Source organism: Tripterygium wilfordii, chromosome 22 (genome assembly GCF_013401445.1).
Source record: "Tripterygium wilfordii isolate XIE 37 chromosome 22, ASM1340144v1, whole genome shotgun sequence".
NCBI classification, from domain to species: domain Eukaryota; kingdom Viridiplantae; phylum Streptophyta; class Magnoliopsida; order Celastrales; family Celastraceae; genus Tripterygium; species Tripterygium wilfordii.
This window is the reverse complement of record NC_052253.1, coordinates 12,455,939-12,478,003: the sequence shown is the minus strand read 5'-3', so window position 1 is coordinate 12,478,003 and position 22,065 is coordinate 12,455,939. Positions and strand designations below refer to the sequence as shown.

Here is a 22,065-nt window from a genome sequence, read left to right as displayed (position 1 = left end):
GTAATTTCAGGATTAACAAATTCAGCCCAACCCATCCCCCTCCCATGTCCCTTAGAAGAAAAATTACATTTCACTAATGCATCAAACTTTATTGAGTTGTTCATACACATACATATAATATGAACACAAAAATTACACTCCCGTAATTCCCCCCCATGACACGGCTGTCAAATTAGATGAAATGTACAAAATCCAACAAAGAGAGAACTATATATTTATTAAATAAATAATCTAGTCAAAATCTTTGGTACAACAGAAAACATTTGGTTGGGCCAAGTCGGCCAACCTTGCTGAAGGAGGGTTTCAGGACCGAAGACCGAATAACCGGGCCTGTGCCTAGGCGTCAATTTAAGCAGACTGAAGCCTCACTTAATCCTGACCATGCATCCATTGAGGATCAGCTGATCAGGGTCCAATGCGCTCAAGAAATCCTGTACAATAACAAGCCCCATCCGAAAGAAGGATTGCGCCTTCAATCTGTTTCAAGATAAAGAACTGTATCAAGACCTTTTTATGTCAGTAACTAAAAAGAAATCCATTAGTGGAAAATACCCGAATCATGAACTCATTGGTAACATAAGCTTTACATAGAACCCAATAGAACATGCACACCTCAAAACCAGACGAAGAACATAAGACCCTAGAAAAGAACAACTAAATAGAACATATAGTTATTAAACTCGTCAGGATGCTTCTTCTCTGAGGATTATGTGTATACATACATATATGCTTATTGAAAAAAGAAGCACTTTGCCCTACTGGTAATCACTCATTAGTCTTTCAAACAGGTTTACTGTTCAAATCCCGGCTAAAAACAACTAATAATAAAAAAAATGTATAAGCATACTTTTCTTTTCCTGGGCGGATGGTGGCGAAGGATTAGGAAGATTGTATTATTGTGAAAACCAAGGAAACTGGTCTTAATATTCAATTTGTTGAAGGATAAATCCAGAAACCAAAGAGGGCAAAGGCCAGCCACAGCAGCACAGTGCAAAGTAATAACGAAATGATTAAACACAGAGATCATTGCAGCCACTAATATAAGTTGAGCTAACCTTTCTTCAGAAACCAGAAGACACATCCAAGAAACCGGAAAGTTCATCCCGACACCTAACCAGATTGGAGTTTCATCTTCACCTCTTCAAGGCAAGCTTGGATGTCCCTGAATTCTTGAGTCTTTGAAAAATTGTCAGCCTGCATTTTGCACAAGAGTTTCAAATCAATCATCATTATCACCATCAAAGGCCTTGATCCACATAGTGGATTCAAATTGATTTCTCCGATGGGTACAAAACGAGGACTCACGATCTAGGATAGTAGAAGCGCCAATAGAATAAGATGTGAGAAATTCAGCTAAAATTGTTTGAGCATGTACAATATATCAATGTTGTGGTGCATAGAGTAGAAGAAATGCAAGTAGGCAACAATAAAAAGAGAAAGGAAGACTACAAAAGACATGAAGAGGAGAGAATAAAAAACGTGGACTCTATAGGATTGGTCAAGAATGTAGCTTTTGATAGGAATGAATGACAAAGGAGAATGCATGTGATGGATTCTCACGAACTTCTAATATGGATCATGTACCAGAACCCAACACTGTTTAGGATAAAGGTCTTGATGATTAAGATGATTCATACAGGCAACCCCAACAGTGTGAGGCATATTCTTTGACGATGACTCTTTATTTAAAAGATAAATAACATAATAAATATAAAGACCTTCCACTAACATTGACAAAGAATGAAAATTATACAACAGCTTCAATGTTTGGCTACAACAAAGTGAAGAACAGATATTGATATTCAAAGCACACTGTTCTTGGTAAATTCTATTGGTATATATCTTGCCTGTTTAATTATATTCTTCAGGTGCATCTCAGCGGTAAAGAGTTCACGACGGCTACCAGTAGAGGAAGAAATTTCCATGTATGCTTTACAAAGTTCTAAGGATGCACGAGCATACCTCTTGAACCGCCCTCCATCATTCCATAAATCAGATCCCTGAGAGAGAAAGAGAGGGAGGGATGTTAATCAAACTCATGAGCAAAAGACAAATCTTAGTAATTAAAAAGCCTTCTGACTCGTAATCTCGGGTCCAAAGACGGAAAACTACAGATGGATACATAAGAGAAAACCATGAAAATCGACCTTCAAACTTGTCACTACAACATTGTAGAACCATATTAGACCCTAAGTTAGAGTTTGCCGTGCTGGCTGTACTTTTTGACACACAATTATGGCAAGAGGAGATAGGCCCTTGTAACTTGTAAGCAATTGTGGTTGGACGCAAGCTAATAATTTAAAATTTGAGTTAGTGTCCTGATAGGGGGCATAGGGCACTACAGGTCGATATGAAAGTATATTTACTCAGGAGTGCTGAATGAAATGAACTATCCGGTACACTCTACTAATGTTTAAAGATCAAGTGGCTGATCTTTCTATAAATGCCTTAGCAGTAAATGTTTCAGTATGAATGAGCGAATGAAAAACATCTGTGGGCCATCATTAGGGGCGGTCTTGAGTTGTGTCGACGTGAGAAACGGGGTTCAAATAGTATGTTTTACATGTGTGGGATAGGAATGTACATGTTGAGAGTATTTCTTCCTTAGGTGTAATCACAATTTGTTTACTTTATCCAAGCATCCCGACCATGACATGAGGCAGCCTTCTTCATCATTTCCCTTCTATATTCTCTTAATCTCACTTTTATATGCAACCCTTTTCAACTGACCTCTGATTGCTATAAATGCTGAAATATGACATTGCATCAACCCATTATGATTGCTATGCTTAGCTTTGCAGTACAGAGAAGAAATGCATGGAAAATTTGTGCAAATATATGTACTTAAATGCTCCCTCCAAATGTTAACCAAAATCACATGAATATCAATAAAGTTCAATTTCTCAATATTAATGACGAAAAAACTTAGGTTAATTAAGAGGAAGAATATATTTCCTTCTTATATAAAGCAAGCCAACTGAAAAAATTGCAAGTTGAAGATGTACCTGAATAAGAAAATGCAATAGAAGCAATAAAATAGAGCAAAAGTAGCAGAACACAAGATGAATTATACATATATGTACATACCTGATATGACCTAACTTGCTTTAAGAGGGCTTCAGAGCACATTGTGAAATCCCCTCTGATTTTATACCACCTTGCATATAAGCCCCATATCTCTGCTGTACTTGTGTTTTTAACTATCTGTATCAGCAAGAGAAGAAAAAAAAAGAGAGAGAATTGTAGAATAAATTCAAAATTCATATGACTAACTAGTCTAATACATGTTCTCATCTGTCAATCCAAGTGCAAAAGTCCACATTTGCCCTGTAAAGCAGGATAATTATAACCTAAAATACACTGCGAGGAAATCTTATGATTTCTCTTTTAATATAAGTAGCCAAGCCGCTGGACAAGCTGAGGTACAGACATATCCTGGTCAGGTCTAAAATTAAGAGGGTTTATATTTTTAGGTTTAAGAACCTTTATTTTAAATGGAATATATTAAAGCACCAAGGTGGTGCAACCCAGAGAGATTACAATGGGGGAAGGTTCAAATGATCAAAAATATTCCCAGAGAAATAAGATCTCCAAAACTTAAGCGCTTAATAGAACCAAGAAGGCTGACTTCAAGAGAGGTTGACAGGCTCATCATATTTCCAAATAAATATTGTACACAAAAATAAAGAAACATAGTTAGACTAATAAGGATACTAATTAAAAAAGAGTAGAAATTTTTTGGAATGTTTGATTTTTTCTTTTTCCTGTTCTTTTAAGTTTTATTGATACTATCCAAATCAAGAGTGGTGCCTATGCACAAATCAGTCAGGTTCCCAAATGCTGAATATCGCACACAAACTAAAAAATTTAGCTCATAACGATAAGCATACCATAGAAATAGGAGAGGAGAATAATATAATAATATGCTATGATGAAGAAAAAAGTCAACGAACCTGTTGTAGAACTTTGCCAAGAAACTCCAACAAGTTCTCAGTTTCCCTTGAACTTCCAACTGCAAATTCTACATCGACAGATTCATTTCCAGAATCTACATGAGGATCCACCGGAAAAGTTTGACTGCTTCCATTTAGATCATTTGCTGATGCATTGGACACGTAATGTTTATCAACAGACTTCTTCTCCATCTCCAGCATGATTCTCTCTAATAATTCAGTATCAATTCGTTTATTGCCAGTCATATTGAAGATCCTCTGCACACCTTCCAAAGCCTGCCGACAGATAGATACATGCAGTACCATGTCATGTATAATGATAATATGTTGAATCCACAAAGTGCACTTGAAACATAATTAATACTCAAAGGATAAGTTTGGAGGGGAGAAAGAAAAGAGTATACACGACTCATTTTTTAGAAATTATCATTTGTATGTTTCCATCAAAGCATTTTCAACCAGGCATAGCAATATAGCAGTTGTCCTAAAAAATTTTCAAATTATATACTTAGGATTGTTTGACAACCAGAGTGCTGCAAAATTATAAATAAATAAAAATAAAGAATAAAAAAACTCACCCTTGAATTGTTGTGAATAAGGACATTTTGCAATGGTCTACCCTAAACACTTTAACAAATGGATAATACATGCGACTCCTAGGAACTGTATAAGATATAGTCTATTTCCATATTTTATTTCGAATTGCATGCTCAGCTTCTTTGAAATTGAAAAGATGTCGCATGCTTAGTTGAAACATGCCCTTCAATATCTTTTATTTCCATCTCAGCAAATTTGACACCATTATGCTATTATTATCCCAACTGAACCATCTTCACAAACTTCACACCATTGACACCGCCATAAGCACCATCACTACCAACATGATGATCTAAAACACCATCATCATTACAATGATTCCAAATATCACTGCCATTATGAGCATTATTACTGCTGCCCCTTGTAAGCCATAACCATCAAAATTATTAAAATTAATATCAACCTTATTTTCACAACCACTATAACTGCTGAAACTGCACCATCTTCTATCGTACAATGTTAAACTACACATGAATAATATTGGCTTGAAAATTAGATGTGTCGTAACTTATTCCTAGCAATATTTAGCGGCTATAATCATCAAAAATTACTTTGTTTTCACAACCATCTTTTGTTCTAAAATTTTGGTAGTTGTAATTTAGCACAGAGACTCGTTTTAATTTGCAGCACTTGATTTTCACTTTCATCAACTGTCCCCTACGTAACAACATTTCACCAAGTACAGTGCCAACATTAGCTGCTAGGGATTTGATGGTGCTCATGGCCAGCATGCCTTCTCATAACACTATCAAAGCAAACCCAAGGAATTGTACCAAAATAATAATCCAACAAAAAAAATTGAAGATAGCCCAAATTTAAAATTTGAAATGACAATTAAACCGCAACTCCAACAGCCAGAGGGACAGAAAACACAGTGAACCTACACCAGGTATGACACCCACGCACATGTGGACACATACGTACATTTTTGCAAACATATATTACAAATTATTACCATGTGCAGATATTCACCACCACACTACTTTCAGAAAATTTGAAAGGAGAAGTTTTTATCACGAATTGAACCTAACCTAAGCAAACACATTGAACACATGAAAAGAATACTGAAAATCATTAGTAGGATGTGCAGAGTCTCCTTGCACAAGCCTGATGATGTAATTGCCCCATCTTCATTATAGAATTCGATTAATGAAAATTACCTGACCAATATTGCCCACATCCATCGCAACATGGCTGTAGTTCTCCCACAACTGCCAGCTGTCTCGTCTGTCACCAAGTTATTTTCAGTTATTTTATATTCCACCATTTGCAACAACAACAAAAAATCATAATCATAAATGGTGAACGATCTTGCATTTTGTGAATATGCATGCTAGTTGTGGATGGAAAATGAAAGCATTTGAGCAAAGGGGAACAAACAGAACTTGAACTTCAGGGCTTCTTTAAACGCAATGAAAGCCTCTTTGCTCCTTTTCTTGATCATATGCCTGCATGGTTGATAAAGTAATTATAATTTGTTGAAGCACAATAGATTATAATACTATTTACACCTCATCTTTCCAGCAAGAAATGAAACATCAATGGTATGTGATAAAGATGGATTTTTCAGTCTGATCAGTGATCCTAAACGGGTTTTTTTTAATGGTAAAATTTTATTAAGGAACCAAGATGTTGCAAACATAAACGAGAGAAACCTCTTCTGTTAATTCCACAAGAATAATTTGATATAGCATTGAGGAGAAGGGGACAGTAGTTTATGAAGATTGCAGATTGTGAGATGAAAAAAAAAAACGAGAGGGCATACAAACAAGCAATATTATTCCAGGCCTCCCCATTTTCAGGATCAAGCTGCACAGCACGGGTAAAAGCATCCAAAGCTTTTTCTACATCCCTGGCCTGTATCATAATTTGAGAAACAAAATTACAAATCCATGATACTAACAAAAGTCTTATACCAATAACTCCCATATCATCTCCAGATTGTGCAAAAATCCTGGGAAAAAAAAAAGGAATGCTAATTACCTTCAAGGAAGCAGCACCAAGAGCAAACCAACCATCAGGATACAAAGAATTCAATGCCATTGCAGACTCCCTGAGATTTAATTCCAAACGAGAAAATGAGACTAATAGCTTCACCAGAGAAATTTGGGTGCCAGAATGGTTTTAGAATAACATACCAAAGGAGTTTAGATTTCTCATAGTCCCCTCTATTGTATGCACTACGAGCAAGAGAGCGCTAAAAAGGGGGAAGAGGCAAATATTTTTTAGTTTGGTGAGCGGTCCAATATGCCACTGTCAATAATTATGCAAATAAGGAAGTACCTTAGCCCGAGCTGACCGATTTTTTGAAACTTCCAGCGCTTTTTCATAGCAATCATCGTTATTTGTAACATCACCCAATGAGCACCTATAAAATGAATTGTTGGAAACTCACATACATTTTGCCAATCTGCTAATTATTTTGTTTTCCATGTGAAGTGTACATTTTCAGAAAAAAGCTGATACAAAACCATTACTCACATGAATAACACATTGGTGCAGGCATGAAAGTAACAATTGTGACAAATAAAAGAAGCCTATCAAAAGCAGAGCCCAATAAAACACCAAAACAAAAACACTGGATATAGCCCAATTAATAAGAACTATCAGCGACAATGTTAAGAGTACAAGCCATGTCGGAAACTTCTAAGTCCAGATATGTGAGCTTTTGTGAGAAACAAAAATGATGGATTCACATAACGACATCCTAAATAGAAGCTAGGAAAGATCAGGAATTCAAGCCATATATATTAGAACATAGATCGCATTAGAGGACACTTGTTGTCAATACTTCACGAAAATTTGAAACTTCAAAAACAGCATACCATGACATTATCATGCAGATGACAATAAAGTAGCTTTGACGGAGTTGCTAAACTAAATTCAACACGAAGGGCAAAGCACTTATCAGATAAGAAGATGCTTAAGAATACTAGTTTACCATAATCTTGGGTCATTGGGCAATTCAGACAGCCTTGTTTTGATTAGTTCAACTGCTGCAGCTTTCTTCCCCAAAAGGCTGAATTTGGAATGAAATCACAAATGAGCCTTCCAGTGGCAACAAGAGAGTAAATAAATAGAAATTTTCACTTAAGTCCACTTGTGACTGTAAAATACACACACATACATATATCCCATGTTTACTCTAAAATGAACATTCAAGAAGATTCATATCCCTTGAGGTGAAAATTTAGACCACCAGTTATTTTTTTTAAAAAAATCTTGTTTTTTTTTGACATTCTTAAATTATTTAAATTTAGGTGAATAAAATAGATTTAAACATATTTTAGAAAGGTAAGCAAAATAACACTAAACTAGACATGAGAGGAATTATATTGCAAGAAAACCATTGTTTTTAGTCCCTTGTGTAATCAAAGAATCATCAGTCCTTCATAAATATGACACATGTTTGCCTGGCAGTCTCAATTCAATCTGCTGCTCATGGAACATCTAACAACTCACAAGGGTGCTTAAGAGACTATATTAAAACCAAACCAAGTTAAAGAAAGAAATAGTCAGAGAGGAATCAAGGGTACCAGTTACAGTAGATTAAGTTGTCCCAAAGCTCTAAACCCTCAAAAACTGTGATCGCCTCTCCTATCAAACCACAGCCCACCAGAGTTTCACCATATTCCCTAAAATCAAGAGAGTCGCAAGGCAAAAATAATTACTTACACAATGCTAACAAAAAGAAATCAATAGGGGAATATACAGAAAAACAGAAAATAATGAACGTGGACAAAGCAAGATATAGTTTTACTTCTGCAATGCTGGAACAACAGGGAGATAAACAGAGCAAATAAATGGAATTCTTTCTGCAACGCCAGGAGAAGGCCCCTGAATGCCCTTGACCTGAGAAATGATGAAGATTTACAAGACTAATGAACAACCAAGAAAGAACTAATTAGGCTTATTTATAAAATTTTAAATAAAAAAAAACACTTGTGAGGGGGGGTGGCAAAAAGATCAAAGCAACAAATGGATCACATAAGCAGAGAAACTTAGAAGAGCCAAAAGTAAAAGGTATATAAAGCTACTGTACACAGAGAATAAGAAGGATGCACTTGTACCAATTTTTCCATCAATTCCAAAGCACGCCACTTTGTCCGACTGCGGGTTAACTCCCACCGTATGCGTAATATGTCACAAAAAGAACGTAACTGAAAAAAAAAAAGAAAACAAAACACTAGATGTCATCAAAGCAAAGGACCTATGCCACAAGTGTCAAACAGGAACACACACAAAAGTTAGATATAACCAATTAAACAGATTTCACCTTATGGCCATGGTGTGATCCTCATCATCTAAACCCAAGGCTTAAGGTCCAGTGGAATTCATGTATTTTTTTTTGCTAGTGTAGTGGAGACTCCCATCAAAAATGAAAATAAAAGATGCACTGAATAAAGCAGTGATCATCCACTTACAGTAAAATAGGACGACTGCTGTGAATCAATTGCCTCTATGTATGGAGCCATATCCCATCCTGTAAGGAGAGGGTTGTAACATGTGGTGAATCAGCTAGTGTAGAGTGACAAAAAATAGCAACGAATTATTTTCAGGAAAAAAAAGGCTAATTGCAGTAGGTGCTCATCAAAAAGTAAAAGACACATCCATGCTTATAATGATAAAGGATGTTGCCGAAATTTCAAGTCCTCGATTACTTGAAGATTACTACTTAATCAAGCAGTGACGTAAGATAATAAAGTGCATTGCCGCAAACAAAGCATAAACCCGGTGGCAACAAGTGACAATTTCAACCCCACATCATTCACCAGAAAGTTTATGAAGCCTCTGCTCTCTTTAGAAAAAAAACGAAAACCACACCAATATGACAAATGCCATGCAAGCCTGTATCCTGAAATGGACCTATACGGTATGAAAAAAGAAAAGACTCCCCAAACACATCTTGTTGATGAGAATAAAAAAGGCATGCCTTACTTTCCATTTGCTTGATGAAATGAAAGCAAAGGAACTCCCTTCAAAGGGAAAAAAAAAAAATTAATATATTGAGATTTTTTAATATGAATAGAAAAGAAGTACAAGTAGGTTTGGAACATTCATGACCTTTCTTCATCCAAACAAAAAAGAAGTACAATATGTTTTTTCTTGAGAAGCAAACAGAATTTCATTCAATATATGGTACTAAAGGATGCTTCCCATGTACAGGGTAAACTATGTTAATGATGCATACACACCCATCTCCTTATCCCCGAACCAAAAGAAAGATGTCAAGATATGTGACTCCACAGGCGCATATGATATGCTATTTCCATAAAAATGATTCACAGAAAATTGCAAAATACTGATTCCAGCAATGAACATCATGGCCAATGTCCACCAGTGCTAAAACATAATGTTCAAATATGGAATATTATTTTTCATGTTCTCTCCTCTTTAACCAAAATATAAAAATTCACTTCCTTGAATTTGACAGAGCAAGCTGAACCACAAAAGCCTTAAATTGTCATATAAGCAAAGAAGCGAATTTTTCACCATTAGACCAAAGGTGTTTAGCCATAAGAAGCCAAAACATTCCATTTAGTAAAGATGATCACTCCAAGACATGTTCGTGGTCAGTCAAAGGGAATAATCAAGAAAATCATAAAACTACAATCAGATCTGGGTTAAAATAAAAGTTCTAAGAGGTTATTCGAGTAAAAACTAGTCAAATAATAGATGTCATCAGAAGAGAATCCTGAATGATCAGATCCTGTCGAGATAGTAGAGCAAGAAGACTCTTTTCCTCCTTTGTGAGCACCATATTGGGTCCATAGCACAGCGTGCGCTATAACTTATAATGTCAACTAGATGCAACGAATTAAAGAGCATGATCATGATCATGAAGATTTAAGAACCAGTAATATCAATTTTCGAGTCTAGAAAAACAAATGAACAGCTTACTTTGCAATTCATCTTGCCGACTGCTCTTTTCAATAAGAAGGCAATGCGCTAGAATCACTGCTTGTTGTATTTCCGTTAGAGGGGCAGCAGCATGACCAGCATTTTGAATACTTTGTATGTTAATTTCAAAGTCACTACCCTTTTCAAGCAACTTTGGCGTCATATATATGTCACAGGTTTCATCGGGTTCATTGGTTTCATTTTTATTTTTGTCAACAGTACAATCATGTGTCTGAATGCCAGTGGTTACAGCAGGGTAAGTGCCGGCGCCATTCGATGGCACTGTCTTCGTGATAAGCACCCTCTGTGCCTTTGGATCTACCTACACCAATGATTAGCACTTCACAATTTGGAAAGATGAAAATTTCAGATAAAACCATAATATACTTACCTGATGAACTGTACGAAAGCCAAGAACTCCAGTAACAGACAGTTGGATCCCAGCTGCCTCTTCAGCTGATTCAAAGTGCTTCCTTATAGACCAACAGTTTCAGAAAATAAAGATAAGCAAGGATCTCTCCTTAATATTCAAAGAGAAGTACAAGTTATGCATTGAACTCGGATAGATACCACGTGTATCCACACATTGCAAGAAAATATAACAGAATATAGCATATACTTATAGTACATGAAAATATAGCTTTCTCAAAAAGACGTAGAACATAATAACCCAGTAGAAGCAACTACAGTGCATTTTACGTCCAAATATATTTCATTCTCCACTGCTTTCTCGGGAGTCAGCAGCCATTCTAGCTATTACCTACAACAATTTGCCAAATAACGCGCCATATTTTTATCAACATGATGACAACAAGCCTTTGTTGCAACCCCAAGAGCTATACTCTCCATAAATGATAACGATAGTTCTTACTGTTCACGTGTCACAATAACAAAATAGATGGTTAAAAACTCATATAGAGGTCATATTATCAAATGAACCGTACTCCTTAAGAATTGCAGGAGTCTATTTCTTAAAAGCGGCAGAGCAAATCTTGAACCAATCTCACAGCAACCAATGAAAGCCCAAATTGCATTTTTTTACAGAGTTCATACTTGTGTGTTGATAAGAAAGCTTATCAGTAAGATGCTTTGTAATGACATGCTAGAAACAAATACTAGCATCATTGATGACGGAGGTCTCAATTACCAATTTTCTCTCTAATTGGTATCAATTGAATTGCCAATACATGGTTTGCAAATAAGGTTAATGTATAAGACCGGTAGTTTTAACGAAAATGCAGCTGTAGTAAAGAAAAATGCAAACAAGAATCTGGTTAAGAAAGAAGACATATTTCACATAAACGCATTGGCACGTCAATTGCGGGATTAAGAATCACCAAAAATTCTTTCTTCCAAATGAAAAATCCTGTGATGAGCAATGAAACCAAAAATTGACTGCACGTACTATAATGACATGTTGAATGTAGAGATATTGGCTACCAGATGGTATCAGACCAATCACACACTAAGGAAAATAATAAAAATAGTAACATTACTGATACAACTCATATTGAAGCAAATTCTTATTGCCATCCTAATATATAAAATATGTTAAATTTGACTTTTATTTTCATCTTAAGATGACGAATGAGGAAATTTTATTTTCAACCCACAAAAGAAATTAAGAACCACAATCATTGCTCATAGATCAGCATTTTATCAATTGACTAAAGGTGACAAAAACTATCAGGAAAAAAAATAGTGGAACTTCTTGATTTTCAGACAACGAAAGTAAACCAATGAGTCTCGATAATGTACATAAAATAGAAAGCTGTCACGAAATAGTACATGCTCTAAACAATCAAAATGGGCATCAATCAACTGCAAAAGGTTCAACATGAGAAGTCACCTGCATGGATCAACTCGCCCGTAGATGTATTCGTTTATTCCTGCTTCTAGGTGGACCACTGATGCAATAGCAGAAGCTTCTCCATCATGCAACTCTGTACCCCAGTAACAATATACTTTTTTGAAAGTGCCAAAATGATGTAAAGTTTCCCCCAAGGTGACTTGCAATAAATCACACAATGAAGAAGAACGCTCATCCAAAATTCTTTGTTGTATTAGTAGAAGCCTAGCAAGCCACCATGAAATGCTTCGAATTCCATACGTCGATGAAAGACTTCCTTCAAATAAGAAATCTCTCATCCTCATGAGCAACATCTTAGCAAGAACCAGAAACTACCCCCAACAACAACAAAAAATAAAGAAAGGGAGAATTAAACGCATAAAAAAAACACAAAAATGGATTTCACATTAAATTAAAATAAAGGAACCATACATCCATCAATACTAGACCCTAGAATAGAGAATATCAAAACAATTAAATTCATCTTTTATAATGATAACAAAAACATTCATCTTTTTTTTTATAAAAAACTAAATATTGAGGAGCATGACTGAAATTAATCTGGTTTCCGAAAAAGACTTAAAACTAAATCTGTTAAAACAAATTGTCCGGTGTATGTGCCTGAGTACGACACAAACATTTAATCTAATGATACATTAAAGGGATATCATATGGTCAACAAGTGCCTACATTGTTATTTTGTGAATAAAATTCATACAAGCCCGAGATGGCTTAAAGCAGACCTATTGGAAGTAAACACTGGAAGAATGTGAATATAAAAGAGTCAGCCATTTCAATTAATTGGAAGAAAAGGAAAAAAAAAAAAAAAACACCCTTTTGAGCATCCTACTACGTTGAAATTCTTTAAAACAACAAAGAAATTATGCTGGCTACCTAGGACTACAATATAGCAATCACCCACAGCATTACTGACAATTATCATATATGACTTCGTACTAATTCAGTTTCACCGTAAAATGCCATCTTACATGTGAAAACCCAGAGCAATCCAGTTAGGAACAATATTTGATTTTGGCACTCAAACTAAGGCCGAAACAGTTCTTCAAAAGTAAATTGAAGGAAAGAAAACTCCATTCAGCAATTAGGACCCATTCGAAGTGAAGAAAGAAATAATTTAATACCTGACATTTAGAAAACTTTCCAATTAAGTCAGACCCTGCAGATATAAGCTGATTACGCGCCCAATTCTCCCACTCCACGAATTGAATACTTTCAATGTTCACCAATGGCAGAGGACAACTGGACAATTCCTCCGGTGGACTACAATAGTGAGGTAACTGATTTAATTGGTTTCATCATGGAAGAGTTCACCCCAGAATTTGGATGTATTGAAGGAAAACGATTGCAAGTTATAGTAAATAGTAGGATAATAAGCAATAAACAAAGCGTAAAAACTATGTAATATCAAACTATTACTCTTATGTCTTAAGAGGTTATTCAACCAAAGTATAACCAAACAAAATCACAAAACTCAAAATTGACGTTCAACTCACCCGGTCATGTTACACTGAGTGAACGCAAAAAGCGCGGCAACCGCTACGCACATCACCAGAATAATTCTACAGGCACTCGCATACTCATCCTCCGGTTCATTCAACATAAACGATTCGACTCGGCCAATCAACTCAGAGTAGAAACCCTCGGCAGACTCAATTGAGTGGAAGGTAAAAGAGGAGCCGAAAACAATCCTCCCAGCGTCCGAGGAAAGAGCTCCGACATAGTCACCGGTCTCGAGACAAACGAGGATATGATGGAGATGGAGATGGAGATGCAGAGAACCAATTGGTTCGGGTTGAGAATTGGTGTGCGAGGGAGGAGAGAGGGTGCAACGGAGGAGTCGAAGCTCATAGGAACGAAGGATTTGAACGTCCCGATTGTTACTTTCAATTTCAGACGCCATGTTTATTCAGGTGGCTTCGAAAGGGAGCAGAAGGCGACAGAGGAGCGGTTTAAGACTCAATACCCTAAACCTAAGAAGGAAAAGGTTCCAAAAAATAGCCGTTCGAACGGGGGGAGTAACCTAGAAAGAAGAGGAAAAGAATGTAATTACAGAATTGTCCTTCTCTGATAAAACTAAATCATTATAAACACGCTAATCATCTTTCCGATCGCCACTTTTGACAGATTGTTGGCCCAAGCCCACTCAAATTCTCGCTTACTGTTTTCTCCCTTTTGTGGCCGAAGCCCACTCCAAAAAATTTACTAAAAACCCTAACCTCATCAAAAAGGATAAATACTTGCATAATCTGTAAAAAGTAGGGTTGAGTTCAAATATATCAATGAAAGATATTGGATCACTCTGGTCAATTTGAAAACTACTGAGGAACAACGGGAAATTAGATCTCATAGAGTTCAATTACCGTTCTCAACCCACGACCAATATGAGCTTCGAGGTTTCCTTCGTAACTCCCAAAACTTCTTCATAGTGGCTCCATTCTATGCCTCAGTTCATAGGGAACCTCAAAGTGGTTATATTTCATTATATTCCATCCATATCCCAATTCCATTCATTTAATATCCCCTCCCTTGGTGTCATTGACATAAAAGATGTCGTTTCTAGTCTATCTCTTTCAATTTCTATATATGGAAAGTTCAAAAATCATCATATAAGAATCCAGAAATCGAAAAATGAAAATAGAAAAAAAGGGAGGTTTGTGATGATTTTCAAATCTTTTATACTAGGTAATCTAGTATTTTTATCCCCGAAGATAATCAATTCGGTCGTTGTGGTCGGACTCTACTATGGATTTCTGACCACATTGACTCTCTTATCTCTTCATTCTCCGAGCTCGGGTTATGGAAGGAGGAGAAGAAGGAATCGAGAAGAAGGTATCAACAACAACAGGGTTATCACGAGACAGATTATGATGTTCATATCGATCTATTATGCGCCTCTATATCTAGCATTGGATAGACCTCATACAATAACTGTCCTAGCCCTACCGTGTCTTTTGTTTCATTTCTTTTGGAACAATCACAAAATTGTTTCCTTATTCCTTCAAAAGCCGAAACTAATCTCCCTATTATTTTAGAATTTACCATTCTAACCTTCACCGTCAATTTGTTTAATTTTTACAATCAAAAATTCACTTTAAAAGTCTATATATATATAATTATATATATCTATATATATAATTATATATATGTATGTATGTATATATATTGTCAAATTTGGCTTCTTCCACAATTGCGAAATCTAGGCCCAATGCCTGTCCCCACCAAGTTTATCATAAATGGGATAATTCTCGGCTCAAAGACTTTAATGTTTATACAGATGCATTTTCTTTACTATGTACCAAAAATTATAAGACATGAAGAGAGGTGTGAGAGAAGAAATAGAAGAGGCATTGAAGCCACTCAGCTTATCATATTACTTTGGAGTTTCGACAAATGACTGTAGGAAACTTGTGTAATTTTCAGAGATGGATGTATTCTTTCTACCTGATAAAGATTTTCGAATTTTGACACCTTTGTGAGGTCCAAATATGAATGAAAAAATATGTGGAGGAAAACAAGTTGACGAGTTAGTCAAAATTTCCATTGGTGGCGACCTGACCAAAGATATCAGGGCATGATTCCCAGTTGCCCTTTTCTCTGGCTTCCCAGTACCCACCAATGTATCGATACGAATCAGCGCCTTTCTCCTTGGCAAACCATCTTGGTTTCCATCCCATCTCTTGCATCTTCCTCGCCTGCAGTCATGTTGAAACAATTCCATTATCTACTACCATTATCATAATTCATGGCATTTAAACAAAATCATGAATATGAGCGGAGCCTACCTGCCGCTGCCTTTGTTCTAGTCTTAATTTCTCAGAATTTGCCTTTTCGTATTCTCCATTCTCTAAGCACCTCTGATCAGGCCTTAGTCTCGAATCTGTTGGTGGCAGCTTCTCCTGATTATAAGAGAATTTGGGTCAGCTCAAATTCAACATCTCTCATTCATTAGGAGGTGTTCTACAAATGGAATGGCTTTTTTACCTTGAGTCCAGGCGTAATCTCATTCAACGTGATGCCAAAGCGCGTCAGATTACACCTAGTCTGGTATTTTGAAGGGTTGACACTTTTCCAGAGCAACTGGGGCTCTGAACCTCTACCTTTACCATCACCACTTAAATAATGCATGCTCTCATCCCACTTTCCAAATAAGGTTGCAACTGTTTTACCATTCTTGTCGAGAACAACACCTTGTACCTGTAAAATGACTTGAATTATGCGTCAACGATAGTTCATAATTTTTTACAAAAGCAAGAAGATGGTGTAATCTAGAACCCTAACTAACACCCTGAATAGGAGCCTTTTAGATCTTATCACAACAGAAAGAACAGAAAGAGATCCATTGACCTTTTCACTGTCATTTATTTGAAGTGCTTATGTTAGGAGAATCACGGAGGCTTGCCGTCTTTCTAAAAAAAAGAAATGTAACACACAAGAATGTACTTGACAAAAGATGAAGGAAAAGGGAACATCACATTGCAACACATTATTCACTCGAAAAATGAATACTCTACATTCAGCCAACGAATCTACAAGAACAAGTCTTCCATAATTTCACTGCTGCATATTTAAAATTAGATGGCAACAACAAAATGCTAAAAATTTGGATTGTTTATTCCGAAACACTGCACGTCACAACTTGAATTGTTCAACCCATACATCAAATCTTGACAATTTACAAACCTTATCAGGCCGAAGAAGTTACTCATCTAAGTTTTTTACAAACAATTACTAAAAAAAGTCAGACTCAAGGCAGAAATGAAGAACAGAGATTTGCTTTTTTGAGTCAACAGTACAACTACAAACTTTTATCTTACATATTTATGTTTTTCATTTCTTATTCTTGGGGGCTGCATCCCTAAACCCATAATCCCTTGAGTTGGAAAAGCAATACTCACAATGCAGGAAACGATACAGAAAAGGGGGTACCTGGTGAGGATTTCTATCAATGATTGACTGCTCCTTGAATTTCAATTTACATGAGTATTCATGATTCCCCTCTACTCGCATAGTACCATAATGATCACAGTAGAGTTTTCCTAAGATGAGGTTGTAAATGGATGTTGTCACCTGACGGAAGAACGTCAGCTGATCAGTAGTTACGCACAAAGATTGGTAACTCCTGTAGGAAGTTTACAAAAAAAAAACATACCTTGCTCCATTGAAAAACTTCTCCATCATCGAACTCAAGTGTCAAAACACCAACAGGATCAAGCTGAATTGATCGACCCCAAAATTTACTCTTTAAATTGCTGTCACCCCAGAACTTCCAACCCTGACCCTCACAGTGACACGCAACGATCATTGGGTGATGACTAACCTGTTATGCAATAAATGGTGTTAAATTTGATCCTCTTCGTATATGATTATAGATCCAATCAAGGATTCTAATTTTGCATCAAAAGAAACCTAATAGCATATTCAAAGAGATAAAATGGCAAGTACTCTGTTAGACAAAATAATCCTATAAAATTTAAAGTAAAATATCATACATTCAAATTCCAGCATAAAATAAAATTGACAACAGCTCATATTTTCCAACAAAAACAAATAGATTATTCTAAAATAAAAATTAACTGCATTAACCATAAACTAGGGAAGTCTTTTTTGGAATTATTAATGTTTCAAGTAGTGAGAAAAACACCTTCTCAGAGAAAAACCGAAGCCCTTTATCTGGATAGTCAGCCTCATAAGTCTCTCCTAACAGTGGATTGAATGGCTTGCAAATCCTGCCTTCAGTAGAAGCATACCCAGATACCGCAAATGCTGCTACATTTAGAATCCGCATAAGGCTATTTCCCTACAAATTAACCAAGGGTAGGTGAGAGCACCAAAGATTCAGATTGACTCCCACAAATCAAATGCTATAATTTTGTCTCCGCATTGAAGGCTTTCAATGATAACAGGCCACACATAATACAAAACTGCAAATCTAGGCACACGTACGTATTGGTATTGACATTCAGAGAAATATATAATTCAGTTAGAAACTAGAACATACATTTCACAAATTAACAATGAGGCTAATATAGAATAGTTTAAAACAAAATAAAAGACACTAGTCTGACCAGGTGACTACATTTTACCAAGATTCTCATATACTTTAGAACTAGAATATAATTTATAAACATAAACTCACTGTTTCAATGCATATCAAGGATCCTTGTTCAGAATCCACTGTATTAGAGCTCAATGCATTAAAGTCTCAAGGACCAAAGGAATCATGAATTACACATAGGCAAGATACTCAGCATTAGGAGACAACTCATCAAATTTTCAATACCACAATGCAGACTGATATTTCGCTTATAAACATCAAATTCACAGTGTTGACGCAGATCAACAAGCATTATCAAGGTTCCTATTTCACAATCCACTACAGCATAATTCTTTTCAGTAGATATCTTCTGGCAGCTGAAGTTGGTACCAGAGAGAATATAAAAAATCCAGGAATAAGAGCTACATGAGACAGACAGTGACATGCAATCAAAAAGGTCAAACAGCATAACAGCAGCAAGTTCTTGTGACCTACCATTTTACCCCATTCATAAGCTCGGTCTAGAAGGTATGAGTACTCCAGATCTTCAAAACATTTTTGTAATGAAGAGATGGGCTCATTAAAGAATACTGGAAGACAAACTTTGGTGAGATCCTTCCCAATGTTGTCTTTAATCATTGACCAAAGACTAACCCCCTTCTCCTTCTCAACTGGGTCGGGCAATTTCTTACGTCGCCTAACATATGGATAGTTAGATCCAACCGATCTAATGCAAGAATCGATACCATCTTCAGACTCAAAAGACTCTTCATCATTAGAGTCGAACGAAGATCTCCGAAAGCCTGAGCCAGTACTTTTAAATGAACCAGATGAAAGAACATCACGGGTATCAAAAAATTCATCATCATCAGTTTCCTCCTCAGCAGCATCATGTCTGTCGTGGTCATCATCAGACACACTTGGACTTCCTTCTGATACATAATCAAAAGAATTATAAAACAAAAGAGAAATGTAAATCAGACTTAATAATGATAACAATTTGAAAACCATAAACTATAATAAACCAAATATCCATAGTTGCTCTCAAATAGTAAGATGCAAGATATCAATTTTACAGAGAGCGATGACTTCAAGTAATCAAAATTGACAAGCCCAAACAAAAAGAATCCAAAAAATAAATAATTAAATAAGTACAAAAATAAAAGAACAACACATCCATCATAAAAGCAAGAATTCTAATGCATGGCCCTTTACTTGGGCTAACAAAATGAAACTTCAACTGCAAGGAACAAGGAATGAACTTTTAATTATCAGATGTTTACCACTGAATTTTCCTTCCCTTGATGCGAACGAATCTCCTTGTTCCTTCAATTGCCTCTGGCTTTCATCAACAACTGTGTTCTCCAAGTCAACTTTTTCTGTCTAGAAAATGCAGTCATAGAAGAATAACTCAGTACGCCATAAAAAGAATAATCACCAATGTTTCCCAAGGTAGTTGGACATACACAATATTGGCAAGGAGGATTTGATAAATAAGCATCACATGCAAGGTTAAACTTCAAATCACAAGCCACAAACATATAAATGGTTTATAATTAAAATAGTTTAACTATGCTACAAATCTATATGATGCTAATTGCTAACACAAATGATTAGATTTTACAACTGTGCAAGACATCTACATCCGACAGGAAAAGTTTGAGACCTTCAGTCTCTGGAAGTCAGAATATACATCTGCACTATGGAGAGGGTAGCAGGAGCATTTCAACTGGATTAGGCATTCAAGCATCAAAATGTTGGCAAATTACACCAGAAAAGCATATGCATTAATTGAAAGAACTGCAACTATTTTAGTTATGTTTTAGTTTTGCCACTTCAAATCTCACTCATAACATAACGGATGAAATGTAAGACAAGAAATAGCAATCTTCATGGTCAAAATCCCCAATGTTAACCGGAGACCAAAACCATGTACTACTTTTGTGCATGCGTGGAGATGTACCTCCAATTGCCGCAAAGTGTCAAATAGTAGCAACTGTTGACGCCTGAGGACAACAAGATGGTTATGGAGAGTCGAGAATTCAGTCCTCATGATGTTCTCACTGTCCTGGATGGCGGCCTCGTTCACGCCCTCCTCTAACAGCCGCTGCCTCAACTTCTCTGTCGACATCACGTCCACAGGGCCCACTGCCTCTCCATTCGACAACCGAGGGAACATATCCTTAACCGCTTGCAACGCCTCCATCCAGGCAACTCTGTCCTCCCTGCTCTCCGCCCTCAAATGCACTCTCTTCGTCCCCGTAAATATCGAGAACCTTTTGTCGTCCGATTTACTCTCCCTAATTGAAGACACCTACGACAAAACAATCAAGCAGACAACCAAATTCAGTTGATTTGATATGAAGCAGAACAACCAAATTCATTCGATTTGATATGACTCGGCAATAGACAATAAAAAACAGAATCAATGCGTCAATAACAATAATGAGGAGCACCTTAAGATGGATTTCACCGACAGGGATGCGGCGGCTGGAGGGGATGCAAGCGTGCCGGGATACGCGGCGGAAGGATTCTTCGCCGATAAGTCTTGATCCCTTCTCAGTCTCATGACTGACCGTGATCTTGTCAGGACCATGGATCTTGTAATACGACAACACTCCATCTTGCAGAACGAACCACCGGGGACGCCATCCCCGCCCGTAATTCACCCACTTGTACATAATGCCGGATGTGATCCCCAGCGTGTCCCTGATCGAAGTCAGCCGAGACAGAGACTCCACCCTCGTCAACGCTCTCTCCATCGAACGCCCGTTGTCACTGTGAGCGCGTAAACCGTTCTGATTCGACGATTGATTAATGCCGTTGGTGGAGGATGCCGAGAGCATCGGAAACGACGCCGTTGACGATGACGGCATCTTCAACGATCAAAAGCAGCAGGACCGACAATGATGCGTCCGCAGACGCAGCGATCAGGAAATGATCGGCGTAGCGTTGATTGTTTCAAAGTGTATATTAGGAAAATAATCAGATTAATGAATGGTTTGATCGAGTCTAAATTTTTGTGTGGTGAGGAGAAAGAATTCAATCCAATTCAATTCAAGTTTGAAAATTAATTAAAAACTAAAAAAAAAACACCTAAATAAATTGGGAATTCGACAAACGGTGGCGCATCGGAATATCCGTCACGGGACGGAACGCCACGAAGAATCGGCGGCCAAAACAAGAGGGTATCAACCAATCAGTGAAGAAACCGAACGATGTACAAATAATAGGAGACGAGACGGTTAGAAGCGGGCCAGATATGATGCGAGCGCCCTCATAGGGCTAACCGTGTTGTGGTCGTGGTCGGTCACTCTTCGTTGTTCAAAGATTTGCCTTCACGCTATACGTGGGACCAAATACGATTTGGTTAATGTCCCAACGGCAATATCCATTATAATACTCTTAATACTTTTTTCTTTTAAAAAAATTATTGTTGATGTAATTTTCTTATTCTTTTGAAGGCGTAAACTTGTGTCGTTTTCGGTCATTAAAAAAAAAAAAAGGTGTTTATAATTTAGGGAGTATTAATTTTAATCATTGGTGAGGTCCAACGATTTAACGATTTAAAATAGAGATATTTACTTTAGTCAAAATGAGATGTTCTCATTGGAGAAGGGTTCACAATTTTATGTATTTTTTAAAATTAAAAATTTGTAACCATACTTAACAAATCAAATAACTAGTTGAAAAGCTGAATTTTGAACTTC

General features: G+C 36.7%; 2 protein-coding genes across 4 annotated transcripts; both read right to left on the bottom strand.

Moving 5' to 3' along the window:
* Nucleotides 1-68: 68 nt before the first annotated feature.
* Nucleotides 69-14,345, bottom strand: LOC119991124 (tetratricopeptide repeat protein 27 homolog). Of its 2 annotated transcripts, XM_038837348.1 has the most exons (21): nucleotides 13,815-14,345; nucleotides 13,443-13,581; nucleotides 12,301-12,632; nucleotides 10,843-10,924; nucleotides 10,452-10,773; nucleotides 8,975-9,033; nucleotides 8,621-8,710; nucleotides 8,311-8,402; nucleotides 8,087-8,185; nucleotides 7,492-7,569; nucleotides 6,834-6,918; nucleotides 6,689-6,747; nucleotides 6,534-6,603; nucleotides 6,316-6,407; nucleotides 5,936-5,998; nucleotides 5,711-5,777; nucleotides 3,954-4,229; nucleotides 3,088-3,204; nucleotides 1,848-2,000; nucleotides 1,056-1,194; nucleotides 69-477 (listed from the first exon to the last, which is right to left on the bottom strand). In XM_038837348.1, exons 1-20 carry the CDS (start codon nucleotides 14,219-14,221, stop codon nucleotides 1,111-1,113), a joined length of 2,766 nt encoding a protein of 921 aa, XP_038693276.1. In that variant the 5' UTR covers nucleotides 14,222-14,345; the 3' UTR covers nucleotides 69-477; nucleotides 1,056-1,110. The 2 variants fall into 2 exon arrangements, with proteins under 2 accessions (XP_038693276.1, XP_038693277.1); XM_038837349.1 differs by lacking the exon at nucleotides 13,815-14,345 and having other exon boundaries at nucleotides 12,301-12,577; nucleotides 13,443-13,578.
* Nucleotides 14,346-15,645: 1,300 nt separating this feature from the next.
* On the bottom strand, nucleotides 15,646-21,635 carry LOC119991669 (oxysterol-binding protein-related protein 1C-like). 2 transcript variants are annotated; one of them, XM_038838063.1, is made up of 10 exons: nucleotides 20,812-21,635; nucleotides 20,319-20,669; nucleotides 19,639-19,738; nucleotides 18,851-19,284; nucleotides 17,963-18,118; nucleotides 17,471-17,638; nucleotides 17,248-17,388; nucleotides 16,303-16,515; nucleotides 16,104-16,217; nucleotides 15,646-16,013 (listed from the first exon to the last, which is right to left on the bottom strand). In XM_038838063.1, exons 1-10 carry the CDS (start codon nucleotides 21,229-21,231, stop codon nucleotides 15,846-15,848), a joined length of 2,265 nt encoding a protein of 754 aa, XP_038693991.1. In that variant the 5' UTR covers nucleotides 21,232-21,635; the 3' UTR covers nucleotides 15,646-15,845. The 2 variants fall into 2 exon arrangements, with proteins under 2 accessions (XP_038693991.1, XP_038693990.1); XM_038838062.1 differs by having other exon boundaries at nucleotides 18,851-19,287; nucleotides 20,812-21,634.
* Between the last annotated feature and the right edge of the window lie 430 nt (nucleotides 21,636-22,065).